The sequence below is a fragment of the Engraulis encrasicolus genome, chromosome 20 (genome assembly GCF_034702125.1).
Source record: "Engraulis encrasicolus isolate BLACKSEA-1 chromosome 20, IST_EnEncr_1.0, whole genome shotgun sequence".
NCBI classification, from domain to species: domain Eukaryota; kingdom Metazoa; phylum Chordata; class Actinopteri; order Clupeiformes; family Engraulidae; genus Engraulis; species Engraulis encrasicolus.
In genome coordinates this window covers 44,817,998-44,837,486 of record NC_085876.1, presented here as the reverse complement: position 1 = coordinate 44,837,486, position 19,489 = coordinate 44,817,998, and the positions used below count along the sequence as shown (strand labels likewise).

Sequence of the window (19,489 nt, the reverse complement as noted above, 5' to 3'; positions counted from 1 at the left end):
GTATTGAACACTGCATGATGTACTGTGTAAGGAGATTCACAGTAGGGGATATGGCAATGAAAACATAAAATCAGGCCATGCACTGTACTGTATACGTGTACGTGACGATTATAGACTTTTAACTCTCATGGTCCATGTGTATACTGGTGTATGGAGCAGATCGACCTCGACAACGGAGAGCGCTGTGGAGTAGGGATGCAAATTATCAATTAATTCATTAATTGTTAGTATCGATCGACTTATGATTAATTGATAAACAACGTTTTCTCCTCTGACATCTCAACCGTTCCCCAAAAAAACACCTATTAAATCTAAAAAAAAATAATTAAAAATTGATCTATTAAATTGATCTATTAAATATTCCCACTATTCACACCCCTCTTCAGCCACATTCTTCACATGCCCATTTCACCTGGGTCTCTTGTCAGTCGAATTGGCGATTAATGATGAGTGTTTTTAATCGATTAACGCATTAATCGATTCAAGACGATTAATTGCTTGCATCCCTAATTAACTGTGGAGGGTCAAAGGAAACGCATAAAGATGAACAATCTAACAAAAGAAACCTCTACAGTGTCACTCAAGAAGCTTAGTATACATATAATAATAATATAGAGTCATGTGTGTAGACTATGAGAAAGGAGTCTCCTAACAGGTGACAGGGAGGGCCCTTCTTGGCGTTACCATCTCAGAGGACCTCACCTGGGACAGTCACACACAGCGCATTGTTAAAAAAAGCCAGCAACGTCTGTACCACCTCAGACGATTGAGGAAGTTTGGGATGAGACCCAAGATCCTGAGGTCGTTTTACAGAGGCACCATCGAGAGCATTCTGACGGGGACCATTACTGCATGGTATGGGAACTGCTCTCAAGCCAACAGGAGAGCTCTACAGAGGGTTGTGCGTACAGCTCAGAATATATGCGGCTGTGACTTACCCTCCATACTAGAGCTATTTGAGTGAAGGAGCATCAGGAAGGCAAAGAAAATCTTGGCTGATCCTAGTCACCCCAATCATGGACTGTTTACCATGTTACCATCTGGGAAACGGTACAGAAGCCTGAAATCTCATACTACCAGACTCCAAAGTAGTTTCTTCCACCAAGCAATAAGATTACTGAATTCATGCTGAAGACAACAAGGCACTTTCTTTGCACTTTTTTCCACCCCCCCCCCCCTCTTTTTTATTTTTATTTTTAAAATCTTTTTGAGGACACAAGAAAAACACAACAATGTTTACTCTTTATAGGCTTCAAACCTATAATAAGACGTAATAAACTAATCTTGAATCTTGAATCTTGAATCTTGAATCTATTCTATACAACAACAGCTGTATGCCGAGTGGGCCCAAGACCATTTACTAGTTCTGTTCACCTAATGTGCCGAAGTATATTAGTAAACAGACATCTAGCTGCTTACAACTCATCTTGTTTGACCATAGATTGTATATTACTAACTGGATTTCAAAATAACGTTCTTTTCCATTCAATGCTGTGAAACCAATTTTGACCAGGGTCCAGGGTCCTTAGCAGGGGATATACATTGTATCTATTTGACTAATATCACATCGATGAATGATAATATTTAGACACCTCCTACAAATCATTTATAACCAGTCTGAAAGCATGCTGAATGTTTTGGATGCTGGAGCGGCACATACTTTTAGTGGTCGGCCCGACAGACACTTTTACGGGTGAGGTGGCGGGCTTCTCGTTCTTGGGGACCGGCAGGGTGACCCTCCCCTTGTAGAGGCCTTGGATCTGGGTGATGGTGCCGTTCCTGCAGAAGGTGCCGATGACGGAAGGCATTCGCTTGTAGACGACGACGGTGTAGGTGTTGCCGCCGGGACAGGTCTCCGTTGGCGCGATCTGCGTCATGCCGGGACTCGGGAAGTCCATCTGGAAGGTGCGGGACGGCGGAACCTTCATGTCCCAGGCGAAGGTGCGCTCGAACCCCAGGAAGAGGCTCGAGGCGGCCGTCATCTCCTTACTGCTGGAGTCTTCTGTGAAGTCTGGAAAAAAATATTTTAAATATTTTTTAGTGGCTTTCATGCCTTTATTTATACAGTCAAAGATGTTGACAGGAACCGAACCGGGGTCCCCGTGGGTGGGCATGCAAGGCCAAATGTAGGGGGCCCAGCGTGCTGCGCCACAGCTCCCCCCCTCAAAAGAAAATATTTTAATGACATAATTCAATATCTATGTTGATTATTCAATCAATACACATTATTCAATTACTACAACAAGTCACCCTACCAGAGAGATTTTAGAATGAGAGGGGACATATGGCGGCCATCTTGGTGACGCCTCCGGGGTGCTATTTCGCGATTAAGTAGACCAGATCTGAGAGTCAATGGGAAAAATGAATGGGGAAACTGAGTATAGGACGGAGGGGAACCCAGGGGTTGTGAAAACCATAGGGTTGAAACGACCGTGAAAAACTGATCAATCTAGACTACTTGGTTGTGTCATACGAGTCAAAATAAAGTTTTTAAAGCCACTTTTATCACTGCATTTTATGACAGAGCGCAGGCGCAGTAGTTCCATAACGGCACGAGAGTAACGGCTATTCACAACTGAGCATGCGCAACATTTCGCGTGCGCCGATGCAGCCAAATGATTGGATCAATGGCAACGCATCTTAGCAGGCACATTGGCTCTTGTTACCAGAAAGGCGGGAGATGTGCGGGTAGACGCCATATTTGCGTTACGAATCTTCACCGTTAATTTCAATGTACCTGTCCTATCTCCCCTTACTAGAATATTTCTGACCCTTTGTGTTGATGAGGCAACAAGGAGCCAATCTCAAAATGGTAAGCTTGGAGATCTTATAAAAAGTGCAGTAGAAATATTAGGCCATGTTGTTATTCTGGATCATTACAGAAAATGGTGGCAAAGAATAATGTGATTCATGTACATTGTTCTGCTGCTTTTGTACATGAATCACATTATTCTTTGCCACCATTTTCTGTAATGATACAGAATAACACGGCCTAATTTTTCTATTTCTGCACTTTTTATAAGATCTCCAAGCTTACTAGGTTGAGATTGGCTCCTTGTTGCCTCCTCAGCACAAACCATATGGCAATATACTGTAGGGCCTACTACACTCTATTCTTCTAAGAAGCTGTTTACATTTATATGGATGTTTTTTTAAAAAATGCATCCAATTTAGAAATCTCATTTCAAGACTTAAAAACAAATCCTTTTAGGGGGTTAAAACAACAAAATCGTGTTTTATTTTTATCCACATGTCATGTGTAAAAACAGATAAAAAATATCGACATTGCGGGGTGCTGTGGCGCAGTCCCCCACATTTAGGCTTGCATGCTCACCCACGGGGACCCTGGTTTGAGCCTGGCCGGGGTCATTTCCCTGCCCCCTGACGCATCTCTCTCTCCCAGGCATTTCCTGTCTACTCTCACACTGTCCTATAATAACAAAGGCCAGAAAAATTGAAAAAAAAAAACCCTTGCATACGTTTCTCCAGCGCCCATACCAAACACTCACCAAAGTCCCAGATAATCTCCACCTTGAAGATGTCCTCGGGGTTGTCACAGGTGAACTTGACGGCCGTGTCCTGGGGCTCGTTGAGGGTCACCTCGTTAGTACAGGTAGGGTTAGGCTCCGCCCCCACACACACCTGGCAGTCCGACGCCACGCCCTCAGTGGTCTTGCTGATGAACACCTGCGAACTGGGGTCAGGGGTCACCGACATGGTACGACCTGGCAGGGTCCGATTTCAAAAAGAGGAGTGGAGAGAGATGGGGTAGAAGAGAAGAGAAGAGAAGAGAAGAGAAGAGAAGAGAAGAGAAGAGAAGAGAAGAGAAGAGAAGAGAAGACAAGAGAAGAGAAGAGAAGAAGGAGGTTGAGATAGAAACGGTGATAGAGGAGGGTAGAAGAAAGGGGGAATTAGAGGGGAAAGAAAGAAAGAAAGAAAGAAAGAAAGAAAGAAAGAAAGAAAGAAAGAAACAAAGAAACAAACACAAAAACACAAAAAATCAAAACAAACAAGTCAGACAATATGTTATCATACGTACAACCACAGGGCTGTAACTTTCATCTGTCAGCCCAACATGGTAGTAGAACAGAGGTGAACTCACCCTTCTTGGGAGGTGGTTTTGGAACAGGAGCAGGAGTGGGTGCAGGAGTAGGTTTAGGAGTTGGTGCAGGAGTGGGTTTAGTGGTAGTGGTGGCCACAGCTATAGGAGCTACAGTGAAGACGGTGGCATCTATGGTGCCCTGTTTGGGCACGTCCACAGTCACCGACGTCATGCTGTCCACGTCCAGATGGGTCACGTTTCCCTCGCCGCCCCGGCAGTAGGTCAGGGTTCGAGGGATATCCGAGGGGCCGTCCCCCGTGCTGACTGAGTACAGGTAGCCGTTCTCGCAGGTGTTGGCCTCGGGTGCGAGTGCCAGACCTCCTCCTCCGTCGCCAGCGGGGATGTCAAGACCCAGAGGTCGGCCCTCGGGGCCGGTGATCACCCATCTGAAGCTCCTCTGGAACTCCTGGAAGAGAGTCGATTGGACGCTCGCCGCCCCGGGGGTGCACGCGTCACTGGTGCATTCTGGGAATGGAGTAAATTAAAAACAAATGAATGTTGAATGGGAACAAGACGTACATGCACAGTCAATCCGGAAAGTATTCACAGCGCTTAACTTTTTTCACATTTTATTATCTTACAGCCTTATTCCAAATGCTACAAATGAATCTCTGTTGTCAAAATCCTACACAAATGATTCCATTATGACCATGTGAAAAGCAAGTTGTCTTGACAGTTTTGAAAATTTATAAAAATAAAAAACAAATAAATCATATTTACAGAAGTGTTCACAGCCTTTTCTTAATACTTTGTACAACCATCTGTGGCAGCAACTACATTCATGTTTTCATTTCGAAATGAAAAGGGATTAAAAGGGAGGTCATCGCTATGTGTTTCAACCTTTCAGTATATTGAACTTTTATATTTTGAGTCGCTACTTGGTTAAAATAGATGGGTGTGAGATTTGAATGAAATCCTATGGAGAGAATCATGATCTGCTTCAGTGGTCACAGTGCATGTTGACATGCATGATTCTTTAGGTGTAATTCAGATGCCCAATGTTGACGGCATCCATACATCGCCAAACGATGTCAGTCCCACAGCCATGCTTGACTAGCCAGATGATGCACTTTTTGTGTAAAACTCACTTGTTTACCACCACACATGCTTGACGCCATCTACAGCAAATTTGTTTATCTTGGTCTCAAGAGAAATATACAGACCAAGGATATGGATCACTGGAACCATGTCATGTGGTCTGATGAGACCAAGATAGACAAATTTGCTTTATATGGTGTCAAGCGCTGTGAGTACTTTCTGGATTGACTGTATACTGTATGTGGTGTTCACTGGTACATTCTGGGAATGGTGTAAAAACAAACGAATGTTGAATGGGAACAAAACATACAGTATATGTGCTGGTACTTTTCCACTGTTGGTGTAATTCAGTAGGGTTTTTTTTTAGCTTCGGAGTTTACGGGTTAATGGGAATCACATGATTGGGAGAGCAAGGGGTCGCTGCATGTGCACCACGCCCGGTACGCATGTGAAGAGTTCAGATGCAAAACCCTCTAACTCCATTTCTGAAGACCTGCACTTCTATATTTTTAGAGAAACCATTTGTTGGTTTGGTTTACATTCATGTACTTGATAATACATATAAATAGTTTATATTACATAAATAAAATAAAAAAATATGCAATTTTGATAGCTTTGTATTAAATAAAAAATCAATTAAGATTATTTTCTGAAACGGCACTTAGGGGGTTTTGCATCTGAACTCTTCATGTGTTCAAATCGGAGTGTGTATGTTAAAAAAAATCTACTCAGAACTGTCTATATTATATTTTTCAAATTGGAGTGTGCACGTTAAAAACAATCTACTCAGACCTGTCTATATTGTATTTTACTTGTTTTATTTCGCTTGGCTGCATACATGCTCACATCCAGGGATGGAATGACCAGGGCTCGAGTTGTACAGTAGGGGCAGTAGAGAGTAGAGAGAGAGAGAGGTTCCATTGACCCATTGTTTTCGGGTTCTACTGTTGCAAGGGGGAGGGGGGGGGGATCCCCCTTTAAGCAGAGCTAAGGACTGTTCTATTCAATTCTAGGACCATTATGACACGCCCCTTTAGGCAGACCGGAACCTGGTCACGTTAGGTGCCCATAGAAACCTATTACTGTATGTTGGCATATCTCTATGCTTAAAGAATCTCTGGTAGGGCTGTATAATGTCTAAAATCATCTCCCTCAATGAAAATGGTAAAATAATCATCCCCCTTTAAAACAGACATCCCTTCTTGACATATTGTGTTAACATTGCACTTGTAACAACTACATTTTCAAAATCAACCCCCAATAATCAGAATCCATCTCTGACCATCCACCCTGGTTTGATTTTACAACTCGACCACTTGGAATGATGAATGGGCCTACTGGGACTCAGTAGCCCAGGGCAGCACAGGTCACAAAGGGGTCCAGGAAAAACTAAACCACCCCTACCTAAAGTTATTTGAAAAGAAAAAAAATTCTTCAACAAGGCAATAAAAAAAATATATACTGTAGTTAAAAATGTCTATTACGACGACCATGACATATCCATTAAGGACTTCTTCAGGGCTTCTTCAAGGCACAACTGCCACTACGCGTGGGCAATTTTTAAGTCCTTAGTGGACATGTCATAATAATAAATACATTTTTAACTATAGGTTTTGGAGTGCCTTGGTGAAGAAAAGTTTTTTTTCTTTTCAAATAACTTTCGATATTGAACCTTGGACCGAAAAGCACCCACAAGACTACTTTTTTCATCTTTCTAAAGGGACTGAGTGAGCACCCCTCTGACTTCCAAACATTCACCCCAACCTACTGTATGGTTATGGGCAGCCTAACAGGAACTAGCAGACAAGGAGTGCATCTTAATATGCCACCTTGCCTCCTCCACTTGCGCTTGTCTCCTCGCCCCGCCTCCTGGCCCCTCCTCCGTGGAGAAAACGATAAAGTTTCCCAGCTGTCAGCCTAGCCACAACAACTTTTGAGGGACTGTTTTTCATTCACCATCCCAATTGCAAACGAGAAAAAGACTCTACAATTGAGCTTTTGCAAGATATTGAAATATAATGCTGTTGTCAGTGATGTCATCATGACGAGAAGCGAGTGGAGGAGGCAAGTGGAGGAGGCAAGGTCGCATATTAAGATGCACTCAAGAAATCCTGTAGTTGCATGAAAAGCGTTAAAAGCATTGGGTGGGGTTAATGGGCGTGGCAATAAAGCAAATAGGGCCCAGGTGGAGCCATCAACTCCCTCTCTCCCCTGTGTGGGACAGGTGGACCATTTTTTCTTCATTTCCCCAGGAGGCACTTAATTCCTTAACCCGTCCCTACTCATTTGCTTCCCTCTCATTTGAATTGTCCTGTAAGGATGCATCTCTCCCAACTCACTAATTTTAGATATCTTTTTGGTCTTTTACACTTTATTCGTGACAGGACAGTTTGAAGGAGAGAGACAGGAAACATTTGGGAAAGAGAGACGGGGAAGGGTCGGCAAAGGACCCGGGCTGGAATCGAACCCGCGTCGGCCGCGTAGTAGACGAGTGCCCTACCATTAAGCCACGGTAGGGCCCAGGGGCACTTAGTTCCTGAATCCGGCCCTACTCATTTGCTTCCCTAGTGAATTGTCCTGTGAGGATGCATCTCTCTCAACTCACCAATTTTAAGATTTTTTAACATTTTTTCAACTTTAATAGGACAGGATAGTGAAGAGTAGGCCAGGAAATGAGTGGGAGAGAGATGGGGAGGGGTCGGCAAAGGACCTGGGCCGTAATCGAATCCAGGTCGGCCGCGTTGTAGACGGGTGCCCTACCATTAAGCCACGGTAGGGCCACACAACTCACCAATTTTGCTGTCTGTCTGGACTTTGTAGACGTCCTGAGGTTGGCTGCAGTTGAACTTGATGGTGGTCTCCACAGGCTTGGACAGCACATACTCCATGAGGCCGCACGCAGCAGCAGGGGGGGTTTCCCCATCCTCCACACACGCCTCGCAGCCCGGGGCAGCAGGGTCCTTGGAGATGGTGACCGTCGACCCCGCATCGGGTGTCATGGTGACCGTGACACCCTCTGTGGAGTAAAAGTCAGGTAAGGTAAGGTAAGGTAAGGCAAGGTAAGGTCACTTAGTATTGATACCAGAAGATATATTTATTTGCAGGTAAAAAATATACTTAAATTATAGAAGAAGCGCAACACTGCTTCAATAACGGTCAAGTTTTTAATGTGAAAGCTGACGTTTTGGTCAGTCAGACCTTCATCTGACCAAAACCTCAGATTGCACATTAAAACCTTGGCCATAATTGTAGCAGTGTTGCGCTTCTCCTATAATTTTCAAATGATTTCCATTGATAGCTGCACCTGCAAACAAAGACTCAAAGTGTGCAGGCCAACTCCTCCATTCTACTTGAAGCAAAAAAATATGTTTTAGACATCACATAAGCTAGCAGAGTGTTATTTATGTGGCCTACATTTAATAATAGTACCACCACCACACTTCTTTGACATTCCGGAACATTTGTCCGAGAAGATTTTCATTCATCCAAGTCATCTTAGTCAAAAGAGTGTTGACCACATAAAGGCTTGTTCGGTTCATACCACAACATTGTACTCTGAAGCAGCCTTAGTCTTATCCCCTTTCTAATGTCTACCCCTACCCCTATGCCTTCCCCTTGCTCCTCATCCCTTGAAATGGAGCAGTAAGGGTTAGGGCTTGCTTGAAACGCAGACCCTGCGAATTGAGACCGCCCTTCAACAATCACAGTTGTATTTCTTTAAATTTAGTAAAAGAAATCAGTCCTTTTAATTCTGTTTGGGCTTGACTTGCTGCACTTGATAACATTTGAGTTGCTTTTTATTACTTGGTGAAAATGCTATTTAAACATGAAATATATTACTCATTTGTTTAATGGCCTTTAGAGGGCTTTGTATCTGATCTACAGTATATGGCCTGTCAAACACTCGGCCACCACTTCCCATCTCCATTCACCTCTAAGCAGTCATAGAAGGTTTAACCAGAAATGTCAGCTGACATCCTTACAGTGTGTGTGTGTGTGTGTGTGTCTGTGTGTGTGTGTGTGTCCTGCTACTGGACAGTCTAGCGACATGCTCTGCTTGAATTCTTCCAACTGACACAGCATAATGGGCAGAAGGTGGAAGTGGCAGCACTGTAATGAGACACGTGTGAATAAGGCCTATAGCATTAGGAGGAACAGGCTGGATTACTGTACCTGCTGAAACACTGAACCACTTCCCACCACTAAGCCCCCATTCACAAACAAACAACACACACACACGCGCGCAAGCACACACAAACACACAGAGACGCGGGCACACAGACACACAGAGACGCGCGCACACAGAGACGCGGGCACACACACGCACACACGCACACAGACGCACACGCACACAGAAACACACAGAGACGCACAAACACACAAACACATTGCCAAATAGAAGAGTTTGCGTGGAACATTAGTAAAACATCCCTCATGAATCAAGCATCATAAAGATCGGCTGGTGACTGAGCTAGCAAGCTAGACAGGCCTTCAGCTCTCTTGTTAGCTCACTTGTTAGCTCTTTTTTGGGGTCAGCTCTATGTTCCCACAGCCCATTGGTCCCACGGCCCATTGGTCCAACAGCGTATTCCTGCTGCTCCATGTTACCAAATTTTTAAGAAATTATTCAAATACAAGCCCTATGTTCTACAATTCCATGTTCCCACATTTCCAAGTAAACTAAGAGAACGTGCCTTTGGAACATGGGGCCTACATTTTAATGAATTCTTAGAAATGTGGGAACATGGAGCAGCAGGAATATGCTGTGGGACCAATGGGTCTAATTATTAATGTTAAAAGTCTTAGTGATGTGGGACCAATGGGCCGTGGGACCAATGAGCTGTGGGAACATAGACACACTCCCCTCTTTTTAATAGATGAATTCACACCTCACGTCACTGTGAATTCAATGACCATTGCAGGTCTTATACCACAGATGGTGATAAAATAATCAAATGGTGTCTGTAATGAAAATGGCATTAATTTTAAACAACACCAACTTTACAATGATTTTAAGTGTGTATAGGCCTACATTTTAATGAAACATTTTACTGGAGGTTTATATGGTGGCTTGCAACTAAACTCTTCTAACAAACACACTGAATCTGGCGTCAGTCTGGATGTGTGTCCTTGTTCAACAGCACACAATGAAGGTAAGTATACAGATATGAAAGTTAAACAGAAAACAAAACACCTTGAAGCACTTCAAACAAGGGAATGTCAAACAAGGAGCCTTTTTTTGGCCACACTTTGCATCACTGTGAAGGGACAAAAGAGAGTAAATGAAACACTATGAGGGGTGCACCACACAGACACCACACCCAGGGGCAACAAACCATCATCCACCTCTTCGAGCTCAGAGGGCACAAAGAGGAGTGTGTATGTAGCCTACAAGGGGATCTGTTATGTTGACACTTGCAATGACACTTGCAGCTAGGGCTGTGCAATATATCACATCAATATTGTGATTGCAATGATGTGAATATTGCAGTCAAACGACATCAAATATCATAACATCGATTTGAAACAATATTTTTGTAATTTGTCTATACTGACAAAAGGTAGGTTACACTAAGTGCAATGCATTCCCCTCCATTTGTGCTCATTGTGAGCACAAAGCAGACTTGCTACCCAACACTCGTACACTCGCACAGAACACCACTGTGTGTTTCTCTATTAGCCCTCCGCTTCAAAGCTGTTGAAACCCCAAAGATCCGTTGAACATCCAAGAATATTGTATGGTCATATGCATAGGGGTATTAAATGAGGTAAGAAGTAAGCTACAGGAAAATTGCTCATTCTCAGTCTTATAATCACTGCACGTGAGAAGAAAAAGAAAATAGTTATTGGTAAAAGTGCAGTTTTTTGTAATAAAGACTGTGCTTCCACAAAAAGTGTGGACATACTAATAAAATATCTCCATCCCTGCATGTACGTACTGTCAATATATGAAGAGTTCAGATGCAAAACCCCCTAAGTGCCTTTTCAGAAAATAATCTAAATTCATTTTTATTTAATACAAAGCTAACAGAATTGCATATTTTTTTATTTTATTTATGTAATATAACTATTTATATGTATTATCAAGTACATGAATGTAAACCAAATATAGAAGTGCCGATCTTCAGAAATGGAGTTAGGGGGTTTTGCATCTGAACTCTTCATATATTCCATCTTAATCAGAAGCCAAGTTGAGGCATTTACATTGTTGTTGGTTTTTTTATGGTGATTAGTAGCGTATGTAAACATTGTACACCACAGTAGTTCTAATTGAGCATACGGTGTAAATCTAGTAATAAAATAACTGTATTTGTATAGCACCATATCATACAAGGCATGCAGCTCAAAGTGCATAGACTGCTAATTTCAGGAATGTAGCACCATGCCCTGTTCCTCTGTCCAGCCAGGAATGCAGGCAGCTGCCCATTGGAACCAGGCAGCTGTTCATTAAAAATAGCATAAAATTCCCAACAGATTGGAACAGAATGTCAGTATACATAGGCTACACATGTCTGACGCACAAACTCAAACGCACAAACTGCGGTGCTGCTGCCCTTAACACCAGAAGAGACATAACCACCAAAAGCACTCAAAGGAGCATTTCCGTTAAAGGAAGTGGTGGTGTATTAGCCTACAGTGTTTCTCAACGGGGGCTCTAGTGCCCCCCAAGCGGCATTACGGGACCTTTTGTGGGGGGTCGTTGAGAAAGAGACCGCCGAGAGGGGTAACAAACTAGTTTCTGGGTGAACAACAAATGGGGACCATTGGTCTAACTTTTTTAAAAATACTAAGAGCATTGGCAGGCTTCTGATGAGGTCAAGGGGACGTTGGAAGGCTTATGATCAGGTCAAGGGGGTGTTTGTTCAAAAAACATTGAGAACCACTGTTGGCCCAATACAGTCACATGGAAAATGGAAAATAGCGTGTCTATAAGTGTTCACGCTGCTTAACCTCAACTACTGAAATATGTCAAAAGCTTCACAGCGTCATACCGTATTCACTGCCAGAGGAAGGTAAAGCGCCCCTATCATGTTCATGCTGCGCCTCAACTCAAATATTTAAATATTGCAATAGCTGAATACAGTCATATACTGAAGGACATCCACAGACAGAGGGAAGGTATTCCTGTTATACAGATCACATACTGTAGTGCCTAAACTCAAATATTTAACATTGCAGTAGCTTAACATCGTCAATAGACAATCATCTGACAGACTTTTGACAAGCTTTTATTACAGATGCATGTATACGCAATGTAAAGCTCCCTAGGAGCTGTGTTTTAAAAGAAAAATAGAATGAATAAATAAAAGAAATAGATACATCTTAGGCTACATTCCATCACACTATGTGTGTAGACACCCCATAAAGAGAATTAAATTCAAGCTCTTCACCTCCGACTGTACACAAGGCACAGTATATTTTGGCACCATAAACTTATGCTCTCAAAAGAAACAAGATCCTTTATTTCCCTGGAAAAGCAGAAACGAATCAATATCCTTGACTTAAGCAGTGTTGAGAGCATTAAAACCACGTTATCCTCTGTGTCCAACTCCACTTTGTGTTTCCTGCTCATACCATGTATAGCTAGCTTGGCCTGGCCAATAACAACATTAAAAAGCTGACACTTTTGCAGTTGTTTCCTGAAATATTTAAAAGCAAAAATAAAAGTGACCATTGTGAACTCTTCAGGGGCCTATACTACAAAGTTAAGGTTAAGTTAAGAGGTAAATCATCTAATAGAAGAGCCTGGAGTCCTCATTTTCTCAAGAAAAGCTCTTGTCTTAGATGATTTAGCTCTTAACTTAACCTTAACGTATCCTGAACCAGCTTTGTAGTATAGGCCCCGGCTAAGCCATAGAACAGTCTTTTTAAGACTCTGACAGAGAGAAGATACCCCTATGGTGTGTTCAAACACCATGCCTCACCTCAAATACTTAAAAATGTGCCTCAACAGCCTCAGCGAGGACGAGCAGCCGCTGACACTCGCATGTCTGAACTTGAGCGGAAATGATGATTGCTCAAACGCATGCTTTCCTCATTTTCAACAACTCTGGAACACTTAGCCGGAGAGGGAGAGGGAGAGGGAGTGTGCAAGCGAGAAAGGCAACAATACTTTCAGGGGGCTTTTATGTCTTCATTTAGACACAGCAGCCAGTGCGTGGCAGGAAATGACTAGGAGAGAGATGGGGAAGGATCAGGATATGATTTGGGAGTCGGACTCGCACCCAGGTCCCTGGATCTATGGTACGACACCTTAGCCAATTGAGTTTTGGTACTCCAGAGTGGGTGGGTGGGGAGAGAGAGAGAGAGAGAGAGAGAGAGAGAGAGAGAGAGAGAGAGAGAGAGAGAGAGAGAGAGAGAGAGAGAGAGAGAGAGAGAGAGAGATAGAGATAGAGATATGTATTTTAAAAGGACACAGACCACAACATAATGATCTACAATATAATGACAAGGTTTACTAATCCAATAGACATGTTCAGGGCCCTAAATTAACTTTTTTCATCACCAGCCAAAATGGCTAATAGATGCTAATTTTACCTGCCAAACACACACTCACTAATGGGTCAAAGTGGCTAGTAAGTTGGTCTTTTCTACCAGCCAAACTGAAGTTTCACCAGCATTTGGCCAGTTGGCTGGTGTTAATTTAGAGCTCTGGACATGTTAGTGGATAAGCACTCCTTCACACTTCAGCTGCAAGAAGGTTCACAATGATATGGCCCAATGCCTCATCAAACCATCTTCATCTGACACAACAGAGACACAAATAAACACGCACCATGATGCATGTGAAATCATGCTGCAATGCAATCAACCATGCAGACGCACGCACGCACACGCACACGCACGCACGCAGGCACGCAGGCACGCACGCACGCACGCACAACAAAACCACACAAGCATACTGTTGAAACAGTGCTTGGTGTTGACAAACATCATCATTTTCAACATCCTTGTGAGGTAACCCGGGACACACCTTTGTGACTAATAACTAGCAGAAAGCACACACACACACAAGCATACACACACTTCCTCTTGCTCAGTGTGTCCTCATTGGGTAACAGGATATACAATTCACCAGTGATCATCATCATCATCACTGGCTTTATCACAGCCTTCAGCAGAGGCCAATCAAAAGGAGCCAATATTGAAACAGCTGGACCTTCATTCATTTCAGCAGAGACGTGTGTGAACAGCATGCCATGTGTGAGTGAGTGGGCACTGGGCACGGTTAAGGTGGGGGTAATAATATTAATGGCTAGAAATGGTTTGGATTAGGACAGAGTTTTTTTTTTAAGTTGAGTAACAATTGAACCAGGTAGCGGAGGTGGTAATGGTAACCACTGGCTAAACCTTGCATCTTCTAATTAAATAAAAAGGCAGAGGTTTTTTTTGTCCTTCTATACTTAATCGGCTACTGTAATCCCCTCCTGAACTCGAACTGTTCCAGAATTCAGCCAGAATTCAGCTGCCTGTGACATCACCAAAACTCCATCTTTCCATCACATCACCCCAGCATCTCCACTGGCTCCTTGATGAATAAAGGATCCATTTTGATCCACTTTATACAATAGGGCAGTCATGGGTAAGGGGTGAGGGCGTCAGACTTGTAGCCCAAAGGTTGCCAGTTCGACACCCGACCCCACCCGACCCGTTGGCGGAGGGGAGTAATTAACCAGTGCTCTCCCCCATCCTCCTCCATGACTGAGGTACCCCGAGCATGGTGCCGTCCCGCCACACAACTCCCTTTCGGGTGCCATAGGGGGCTGCCCCCTTACATTGGTGAGGCACAAATGCAAATTAGTTGTGTGCCGTGTGCTCTTGTGTGCTGAGTGCTGCGTCACAATGCCAATGGGAGTTAGAGTTTCCCAGGTGGGCTTTCACTTTCATGTTTCCAAACAAGACCACCAAGTACGAGCATTAACAATGAATTCCATTTCCAAAATCAGTTGATATTTTTTTTGCGGAAGATATACATGTAGAAGAAATGATGCCCTCAAACTGTTCTCCACACACTGAAGCTATTGTAGCAATACATTTTTCTCTGTTCCTTGTGTAATAACATTCTGCTAGCTGCTATTGTATTAGTATTGATATCTTCTCAGTTAACGGTTACAGTCTCATCAGTGTTGCCAGAGATGGAAAATGCTGTATTATCATACCAAAACCTCAAAATTATTGTTTTTTGGGGCATTTTGGGAGGGAATTACCGTAGAAGACCCAAATGGTTGTCTCAAGGCATCTAAATGAACTGAATGACAACTTGTACATCATGTTTTTTTTATCATACAGAGGACAAAATGGACAAAATTATGGTACAAATATGATAATTATCGTACATCTGGCAACACTGAGTCTCATTCAGATGAGACAATGACAACAACATATCTGCCCTACAAAGCAAAAAGGCAGTAACTGCATTGCTGTTTAAAATGACAAACTATAACTGTAATGCCATATATATCAAAGTCTACAGATAAATAAAATTATTGATTTGGAAAAAGGGTGGTAATATAAAATAACAAAACTGTCACATTTCAGTAATATCCCAAAAAACACATATACTGGATTGCAGCATCATTTTAAAGTCAACTGACTCANTTTTGCTTTGTAGGGCAGATATCTACTAACTGGTTCTCTTGACGAAACAATAAAATATCAGGAAGGAAAATATGAAGTTTGCACCACAGGAAGAAAGCCCCTCTGTGAGTAGAGAGGGGACAGTGAGAGAAAGTGTAAGATTGAGATCAAAACACCCACTGGGTCCTCCTTGTATGTAGACCATCATGGCTACACTTCAGGGCATAGTCTGTCCATTCTTCAGTTCTCACGCCAGAACATAGGCTACCCACAACAAAGAGCCCCATGGCTAGAGGAAAACCCTTTGATTTTCATCACTGCAAGTGGGTAAGAGTCTATGGCCACTCGTAGCAGTGGAAACCAAAGGATTCATGCCTATATACTACACATTCTCTGTGTTAGTAGCCCCCCCCCCCCCCCCCCTGGGAAAAGCACAGGTAGCCTATGTCCAAGAGGTGTCATAGATCAAGTTAGTATACATGACAGTGTTCTCTTATGACTGTGTGGTGCAAGAACAGCCTAGTTCTAGGCCTACATGAGTGTAATAGGCCAGCACATACAACATATAGGGCCTACATGTAGCATGTTGTAGTGGGCGTCAGTCAGAATTCGGTCAACCTGCCCTGTGACTATGATAAAGCAAACGGACGAGTGGTCAGGCAGACAAAACGCTGAGTCAAGATAAGAATGGGAGTGAGAGTGGCCTGCCTTCAGACAAGTGGGCTGGCAAGATTTTTGACACTTGCTGGGCTGACTGCACAACGGCCTGGATTCGTTGGTGACATATTGTTGCTTAATGATTAATGGACCTCGGCTCCCAAACGTCGTTGTTCTTCGTCCAAAAGCGCACCGTGAATGCAACAAATCTGGGTTAACTTATGTTAACTGGCCAGGGCTGTACTTAAACATTTTTTTTAACTACAATTAAAAATCCAATGCAATGACAAAAAAAAACAAAGCAAAACATACCACCCAACGACTGTTTATTATCAATCATTACGCATGCAAAACGTCAAGCAAAACTTGTTTTTCTAAAAAGACTGACTTTGTTTGGTGCTGCTTTGCTGCCAAATTCTAGAATGAAGCGTGACAATTACACACGCACTAGAGTAGGCTACAAACACACGCTGTGTTAATGCAAAGAAATAGCTCACAAAATGTCCACGCTTTGAAAAATATCTGGATGAACTGGAATTGTTGATCTCTCACCTGACATTACCGTGGCGGGCGTCAACACCAGTCCGAGGAGCAGGACCTCAATCCAAACGACGCAGAAGTAGCGCATGTTGGAGAGATAGGCTACTGTATATCAGAGCCCAAACAACAACAGGTCGGGAAAAAAGCTAACTCCAATAGAATTCGTGGATCAAAGGAACATTCATATTGAAGGACGCCACGCTTGATTACCTTCTATGGCAGAGCAGTAGCCTAATGTCACCGCACTAACACTTCCTGATATTACCTGTTTCGCCAGCGAAAAGGGCGTGCACTTGTACCTGTCGAAACTTGACACAACTACGCGTCTGGTTCACTGACTGTAGGTTGAGGTTCCATATGAAGTCTGCGCGTAAAGGGCGCACCACAACAGAGACCCGTAACCGTTTCGGAGTCCTTGGGTAGACTACTGACAACACGAAACGCCATGTGGTGGACAAGAGCATGGCTGACTAATTCAATTAATCCATGAAGGATCATAAACCAATTTTTGCCATGTGGGTGCGCGCGCAAAGCATCCCCCACCACTGTTGGCAGTTCATCCAAATACCCAATTTGTTCAGTCTTCAAATACAGAAAACTAAAGCTTATGGTGAGGACCAGATTGAAAGGGAATGCAAGCATGCAAAAACATAGTGGGAGAAAGTCAGACAGAAAGTTTCACTGAGAGTAGCAAGATGAGGCGTTTAGAAGTAACGCTTTGGGATCTGCTGTGCGCCGAGGTCAGCGCTGATGATACCCCTGTTGACAATGCCTGAAAAAAAATACTATGGAGTTTTCCCTTGTCTCCACACGCCCATTGACAGCTGCATTCCAGAGAGAGAGGCGTAAAACGTCTGCAGGCAACTTCTTGTTGCTCTGCGATGGGGATGACAGGTTTCTCCTACAGTCTACAAACACCCACAATGCACTATGGAGATAAGACAGCTAAAATGCATCACATTTCTTCTCTAGAGAAGGAATAATATTGAGTGTTTGGTCTCTGTCATTCACACCATTGGGACTCCTCATGTGCCAAGATAGGCTGTGTTAAAAAAAACTTTATGATTCAGTCTTTGAATAGCCTATTTGTTTGTTATTGTTGTTTCTTTGTTTCAAACAGGACCTTCAAATCAAGTCAAGTGTATATAGAGGTAATCCTATGCCTGTATCTCCATCACCTTATACCCCATGGCGGCCAACTTTTATGAGCCTTTCCTGCTGTCTAGCCAAGGGGCCTAGTAGGGTTGCCACCTCCTGAAAACTCATGGATATTTCCAACTAAAGCGACCTTTTTGCTTCTATGCAATGGTATGCCTCATTCATTGTCCAGGAAAGTAACAGGTGTCAGCAGGGCTGGACTGGGGGACAAATAGGCCCCGGGCACTTTTGGATTAAAGGGCCCCCTCATTATTAGCGGTGCAGAACCACTCAGTTATCTTCTGTGTGTGGAAAATAAGATTACCACGACTGCCATCTAAAATAATTAAGGTAAGACGACATAAAAACTTTTCTGAAGATTATTTCATTCATGATTTGCTGAATATTAATTGGTCTAGGTTAGAACTTATTCCCTATGTTGAGGATGCCTGGAATTTTTTTCATTCAGAGGTTCTTAAAGTGATTGACAAACATGCACCATGGGTATCAGTGAAGGTCAAGGGCAGACATTTACCATGGATTGATGGTGACCTGTTACATCTCTTTAAGGAGAGGGACAAGGCCTGGAAGCGTTACAAGTCAACAAAAGATATGGCTGATGGGGCTGAATATAAGAGGTTGCGTAATATTTGCACTGTGAAAACGAGGAATGCAAAATCGAATTATTATAAGACAGCATTGTCTAATGACTTCACTAATCCAAAACAATTTTGGAAAAAACTTAATAGCTTATTGAATAAATCTGTTATGAGTTCTCCTCCATCACTACGTGTAAATGATATGATTATTAGTGATCCTGCTTCTGTGGCTGATGCATTTAACCAGCACTTTTCTTCTGTAAGCAAATTATGTCCATCTAATTTAGTTCATTCTAATCCTGTAAATGCATCAGTAGCCAATACTTCTTTCACACTAACTACAATAACTCCTACGGAAGTACAGCAGGCTATTTCTGATACTAAATCTGGTGGTGCTGGTCCTGATGGTCTTGAAATGAAGTTTATTAAGATTGCCTCCCACATCCTGGCATTTCCACTATGCTATTTATTTAATTTATCCATATCTACGTCTGAAGTTCCAGCCATGTGGAAGAATGCTAGAGTAACGCCTATACATAAAAGTGGTGATCCACTTGACCCCAATAACTATAGACCAATTTCAATTATTAGCACTGTGGCAAAAATATTCGAAAAAGTTATTTTTAAACGATTATTTAAATATGTCAATGACTTTTCTGTTCTTTCTGATATGCAATCAGGTTTCAGACCTAACTACTCTACCACTACTGCCCTCACCAAGTTTGTCAATGATGTTGCATCATCTTTAGACAATAACATGCCTACTGGAGCAATATTTATTGATCTTACCAAGGCTTTTGATTTAGTCAATCACTATCTACTCCTTGATAAATTGCAG

General features: G+C 42.8%; 1 protein-coding gene across 1 annotated transcript in view; it reads right to left on the bottom strand.

The window, feature by feature from the left end:
• Positions 1 to 17,280, bottom strand: part of cdcp1b (CUB domain containing protein 1b) — a 38,737-nt gene extending 21,457 nt beyond the window's left edge. Inside the window, exons 1-5 of the mRNA XM_063185089.1 lie at positions 16,928 to 17,280; positions 7,932 to 8,156; positions 4,103 to 4,567; positions 3,510 to 3,725; positions 1,661 to 2,011 (exon numbers count right to left, since the gene is read on the bottom strand). Coding sequence (XP_063041159.1) covers positions 1,661 to 2,011; positions 3,510 to 3,725; positions 4,103 to 4,567; positions 7,932 to 8,156; positions 16,928 to 17,003 — 1,333 coding nt within the window. The 5' untranslated portion in view covers positions 17,004 to 17,280. The remainder of the gene's footprint in view (positions 1 to 1,660; positions 2,012 to 3,509; positions 3,726 to 4,102; positions 4,568 to 7,931; positions 8,157 to 16,927) is intronic.
• Positions 17,281 to 19,489: the final 2,209 nt, after the last annotated feature.